We start from the raw sequence: 6215 nt of genomic DNA, 5'->3' as shown, positions 1-6215 counted from the left end.
GTCTCTCTCTGTCTGTCTGTCGCTCTGTCTGTGTCTCTGTCTTTGTCTGTCTGTCTGTCTCTGTCGCTCTGTCTCTGTCTGGCCCCTCCTAATGATGCATCTACTGCTCCTGTGCTTCAGGAGAACCAGAGGAAGCTGTCCCAGCTGACTCCAGAACAGCAGAGACTCAGTGACAAACTGAAGGACATGGCCCTCAACAACCTGCCAGGTACTGACTGAGACTGGGGCTAAGTTTGGCTGGGGTGTAGGCTATACTAGGGTGTATGGATGGGGTGTAAGGCTATACTAGGGTGTATGGATGGGGTGTAGGGCTATGCTAGGGTGTATAGGTGGGGTAGAGGGCTATGCTAGGGTGTATGGGTGGGGTGTAGGCTATACTAGGGTGTATGGGTGGGGTGCACAGTTGGACTGGGGTATATTATAGGGCTATATTAGACCATGTTCTAGATTCAATCAAACATGATTGAATTGGACTCTCATGTCTGAACACATACAGTGCCTTCAGAAAGTATTCATACCCCTTGACTTATTCCACATTTTGTTGAACCAGCCTGAATGTTTTTTCTCTCACTCATCTAAACACAATACCCCGTAATGACAAAGTGAAAACATGATTATAGAAATGTTTGCAAATTTATTTAAATTAAATACCGTATTATATCTAATTGACATAAGTATTTAAATTCTTCAGTCAATACTTTGGCGTCGATTACAGCTTTGAGTCGTCTATCAGCTTCACACGTCTGGATTTGGCGGATTTTCTCAAGCTCTGTTAAGTTAAATGGGGAGCGGCGGTGAACAGCAATCTTCAAGTCTTTCCACAGATTTTCAATGGGATTCAAGTCTGTGCTTTGGCTGGGCCACTCAAGGACTTTAACATTCTTGTTCCGAAGGCATTCCAACGTTGCTTTGGCTCTATGCTTGGGGTAATTGTCCTGTTGGAATGTAAATCTTCGCCCCCCCAGTCTATGGTCGTTTGCAAGTTCTCGTCAATAATTTGCCTGTATTTGGCTCCATTCATTGTTCCCTCTATCCTTACCAGTCTCCTTGTCGCTGAAAAGCATCCCCATAACATGATGCTGCCACCACCATGCTTCACGGCAGGGATGATCTGTGCCTGGTTTTCTCCAGACATGGCTCTTTGCATTCAGGCCAACATTTTTTTGCCTCATCAGATCACTGAATCTTTTGCCTAATGCTCTGAGTCTTTTTGCCTTTTTTGTAAACTCCCAGGCATGCTGTCATGTGCCGCCTGCTCACGATGGGCTTCCGTCTGGCCACTCTCCCAGAAAGCCCAGATTGGTGAAGTGCTGTAGAGACTGTTGTCCTTCTGGCAGATTCTCCCATCGCAGCCAAAGAACTCTGTAGTTCTGTCAGAGTGGTCATTGGGCTCTGGGTCACCACCCTTACAAAGGTCCTTCTTGCCCGGTTGCTCAGTTTGGTTGGACGGCCAGCTCCAGGCACAGTCTGGATAATTCAAATTTCTCAATGATGGAGACCGCTGTGCTCTTGGACTCTTTCAACACTAGATTTTTTTTTTAAATATTAGATATATGCCTAAATGTTCACCCTTCCCCAGATATATGCCTAAATGTTCACCCTTCCCCAGATGTATGCCTAATTTTTCACCCTTCCCCAGATATATGCCTAATTTTTCATCCTTCCCCAGATATATGCCTAATTTTTCATCCTTCCCCAGATATATGCCTAATTTTTCACCCTTCCCCAGATATATGCCTCATCACAATTATATCTCAGGAGTTCTCCGGACAGTTCCTTGGACGATTGGTAAATTTGATATTTACACAGAATGTTTTCACTTTGTCGTTCTAGGGTATTGTGTGTTGATGGGTGAAAAACACAACAAAAATGTGGAACAAGTCAAGAAGTGTGAATACTTTCTGACGGCACTGTAGAGAGTGTTACTAAACATTCCCCTCCTGTCGCTCGCTGGGTTGTAACTCGTCTTCCTGCTCTACCCAGTCTCCACCATATCCACTCTCAAACACAGCACCAGCGAGAAGGACGGAGCCTGTCGTGACCTGAAGCAACAGCTGGATGCTCTGGAGAAAGAGACGGCTGCTAAACTGGCTGACATGGATCATTACCTGAAGGACATACAGGTACGTACAGACCAGCTGGTTGTCTACACCAACGCCTCTGTTCCTTTTAACACTCACTCTAGTCACTCGCTCAAATGTTGTGGTAAAATGTTGAAGTATAACAGTCTACCTGTATTAAAGTGAATATATGACAGGGCTTTCCGACCCTGTTCCTGGAGAGCTACCCTCCTGAAGGTTTTAACTCCAACCTTGTTCCTGGAGAGCTACCCTCCTGAAGGTTTTAACTCCAACCCTGTTCCTGGAGAGCTCCCCTCCTGTAGGTTTTCACTCCAACCCTGTTCCTGGAGAGCTACCCTCCTGTAGGTTTTTACTCCAACCCTGTTCCTGGAGAGCTACCCTCCTGTAGGTTCTTACTCCAACCCTGTTCCTGGAGAACCAAAGGACAGATTTCCACCGGTCTAATGCACATTGCTCGTGTTTCTTTGCCCAAGCAAGTGGTTTCTTTGCAGCAATTCAACCATGAAGGCCTGATTCACGCAGTCTCATCTGAACAGTTCATGTTGAGATGTGTCTGTTAAGAATGTATTTTGCCTGCAATCTGAGGCTGGTAACTCTAATGAACTTATCCTCTGCAGCAAAGGTAACTCTGGGTCTTCTTTTCCTGTGGCGGTCCTCATGAGAGCCAGTTTCTTCATAGCGCTTGATGGTTTTTACGACTGCACTTGAAGAAATGTCCTGGATTGACTGACCTTCATGTCTTAATGATGGACTGTCGTTTCTCTTTGCTTATTTGAGCTGTTCTTGCCATAATATGGACTTGGTCTTTTACTAAATAGGTATTTTACTAAATAGGGCTATCTTCTCTATACCACCCCTATCTTGTCACAACACAACTGATTGGCTCTAACGAATTAAGAAGGAAACAAATTCTACAAATTAACTTTTAACAAGGCACAGCTGTAAATTGAAATAGATTCCAGGTGATTACCTCATGAAGCTGGTTGAGAGAATGGCAAGAGTGTGCAAAGCGGTCATCAAGGCAAAGGGTTGCTACTTTGATGAATCTCAAATATAAAATATACTTTGATTTGTTTAACACTTTTTTTGGGGGGGTCTCTACATGTTTCTATATGTGTCATTTTATAGTTTTGATGTCTTCACTATTATTCTACAATGTAGTGAAAAATAAAGAAAAACCCTTGAATGAGTAGGTGTGTCCAAACAGTTCTGACTGGTACTGCTGTACTATATATATATATTTCTCTCTCTCCTCTCTTGGTGCCTAACCACTCCGAGTTGTCCAACCCTCTCATCCCAGTGCTCGCTGTGCCATCCTGTTAGATCCTTTGCTGTTACCAGTTAATAAAAGAAGTGTAGTGTAAATGTAATAGATCGTGTTGTGATTCTGAATGTGTGACCGTGTTAGTATGTGGTGAAATGTGCCCTCTTGTTGATGTGGTAACATCAGGAACTGAGAGAGAACCAGCGGAAGCAGCAGTCGGCTCTGGATAAACTACGGAGCATCAAAGAGGACAAAGGGAGAGAACTGGAGAGACAGAGAGAGCAGGAGGCGAGGAAGAGGAGGGAGGTGGAGGAGGAGAGGAGAGAGGAGGAGGAGGCCAAAAGGTGAACAGCTCTCCCCTCTGCCTAACACACAGACATGCTCAAGCATTATCTGGTCTTTGACATAGGCCTGTCTGTCTTTTCCCTATCTCCTCTCTCTCTCTCTCTCCCTCCCTCCCCAGGCGTATTAAGCTGCAGAAGGAGCGTCAGTGGCAGGAGAAGCTGAAGAGAGAGGAGGAGGAGAGACAGAGGAGGCTGCAGGAAGAGAGAGAGGCCAAACTGAGAGAGGAGGAGGAGAAGGAGACACAAGCCCGCCTCTTAGCTGCTAAAGAAAAGGTAGAACGAGAAAGCAGAGAGGAGGAGAGGAGGAGACAGGAGGAAGAGGAGAGGAAAAGGAGGGAGGAGGAGAGAAGACAGGAGGAAGAGGAGAGGAAGAGGGAGGAGAGAAGACAGGAGGAAGAGGAGAGGAAGAGGGAGGAGAGGGAGGAAGAGGAGCAGAAGAGGTTAGAGGAGGAGAGGGAGGTTGAGAAGAAAAGGCAGGAAGAGGTGGAGAGCAAGAGGTGTGAGGAGGACAAGAAGAGATTGAAGAGGAAGGATGAGGAGAGGAGGAGGCAGCAGGAGGAAGAAGCGAGGAAGCTGAAAGAAGAAGCGAAGAGGAAGCTGGAGGAGGAGAGGAGGAGCAGAGAGGAGGAGGTGGCGGCGTTGCGCCAGCAGGGGCGTGCAGGGAAGACCGACATCCATGACAAACTGTCAGCCCTTCTTGGAGGTCTAGAGGAGAGGAAAGGTAAGGAGGAACCACTAGACTATTAAACTGTTCAATTAGACCTTTATCAGGATATGGAAAACTGATAGCCACGTGGTTGCTCTCGTCAATTTGAGATTATTATATGTTATGTGATTGGCTGTTCCAGGCGGTCTGAAACCCCAGGCCACAGAGCACAGGAAGTCTGCGATGCTCACTTCCTTCCGGGCGCTCTACCCTTTCACCGCTCGCAACCTGGAAGAACTCAGCTTTGAAGCTGATGAGGTCATTGAGGTTAGAACCATACGGATGACAATTTATTTCTGGATTTAATTCTACACTCTGCTTCTCTGTTGTCTGACCGTTGTCTGACTGTTGTGTGCCAATTCATCTGTTTGTGTGTGTCTAGGTGGATGAGAGTACGGAGCGAGAGCAGGGTTGGCTGTACGGGAGTCGTCAGGGGAAGATGGGCTGGTTCCCAGAGAGTTATGTAGAGAGACAGTTCAAATCAGAGAGACCTGCTACTGTTACTACAACTACCACTGCTGGTGCTACTACTGCTGTTTATGCTGCTAAACAGGCCCTCAGACCACAGCTCTCCACCCCCATCAACACAGGGTAGGTTGGACAATATACACACACACATCGTTTCTAGCCATAGGTATTTCTCATAGGTGTGGAGCGTGTAACCTTTCCTCAACCCTGATGAGACATTGATATGGTGATTCATGTAAATACTGTACTGCTGACTGAAAAGTTAATGACCTCTGAACCTTCATGTCTTCCAGGAAACCCGGGGGAGATGCTTCTATGTCAACAGGACAGAACTCCGCCTTCACGCCTACACATGCCCCTCACCCCACCCCCTCGGAGCAGGTACAGGTAGAGGAGCCAATTGAAGCTAGGGTAGTGTTGGTTCTGTTTTTCTGTGCTCCGTTTTATTTACTTAACGTATAAGGAACACTCAATGTGCACTTATAAATCATAACAATTTTTATCAAAAAACAGCTGTAGACAGAAGTCAAAGATCAAACATCACACATACAACTGATGTCTCTCCTTAGTTTTGCAAAATAAGAAAAGTCCCAAGTTATTTTATTAAGCCCGAAGTCCAGCCCTTGTGATGTCACTGCATACGTCATTACCTTCTACTCATCAGACCAAGCCCATGCATACACAGCTATACAAACTTGCAAGAGAGATAAAATGTTTTCTAAGGGCTCAGCAGTAAATGTCCACTCCCCAAGTTGATTTATAGAGGTCTGTCTGACTAGTCTCTTATCTCTTTCATTCCCCTGCAGGGTTCTGTGTCTATTCTCTTTTAGCCTAGAGGTGCCTTCTCACAGACACCCTGCAATAATTAACACATTTCTCAGACTGTTTCTTTATAAGAGGCAGAGACTAGAAAAGACTGTGGAATGGTATTAAACATTATAATGAATTGTTAATCTGTAGTCTAGGACCCTATAAATGTAGTGGGGAAGGGGTCTTATAGCCCTTCCCCACTACTGACCAATTTGACCCAACAGTGGGTAGGTGGTCAAAATATGGAGATTGATGGCTCCACCACATTTTCTAAACCCAGAGGCGTAATATCACAAGATATTCGGGAATGGTTGCGAAGCAGACCAGCCCGGGATTTGAGGTTAGAGAAGTCAATGAGATATATATATCATTCTTTTTTACAATTTTATTTAACCTTTATTTAACTAGGCAAATACTTACTTACAATGACGGCCTACCGTGGAACAGTGGGATAACTGCCTTGTTCAGGTGCAGAACAACAGATAATACACACCTAGTCAGGTCAGGGATTCGATCCAGCAACCTTTCGGTTTGGCCCAACA

General features: G+C 45.6%; 1 protein-coding gene across 1 annotated transcript in view; it reads left to right on the top strand.

The window, feature by feature from the left end:
* Nucleotides 1–6215, top strand: part of LOC109904608 (intersectin-2) — a 76313-nt gene that overhangs the window by 32002 nt on the left and 38096 nt on the right. The window contains 7 exon segments of the mRNA XM_031787768.1: nucleotides 121–208; nucleotides 1984–2123; nucleotides 3532–3689; nucleotides 3809–4410; nucleotides 4538–4662; nucleotides 4778–4986; nucleotides 5157–5244. Of these exon segments, the coding sequence (XP_031643628.1) occupies nucleotides 121–208; nucleotides 1984–2123; nucleotides 3532–3689; nucleotides 3809–4410; nucleotides 4538–4662; nucleotides 4778–4986; nucleotides 5157–5244 (1410 nt within the window).

This window comes from Oncorhynchus kisutch, linkage group LG14 (assembly GCF_002021735.2).
Source record: "Oncorhynchus kisutch isolate 150728-3 linkage group LG14, Okis_V2, whole genome shotgun sequence".
Classification (NCBI taxonomy): Eukaryota; Metazoa; Chordata; class Actinopteri; order Salmoniformes; family Salmonidae; genus Oncorhynchus; species Oncorhynchus kisutch.
Note: the sequence above shows the minus strand (reverse complement) of the source record. Positions and strands in the feature narration are given on the sequence as shown.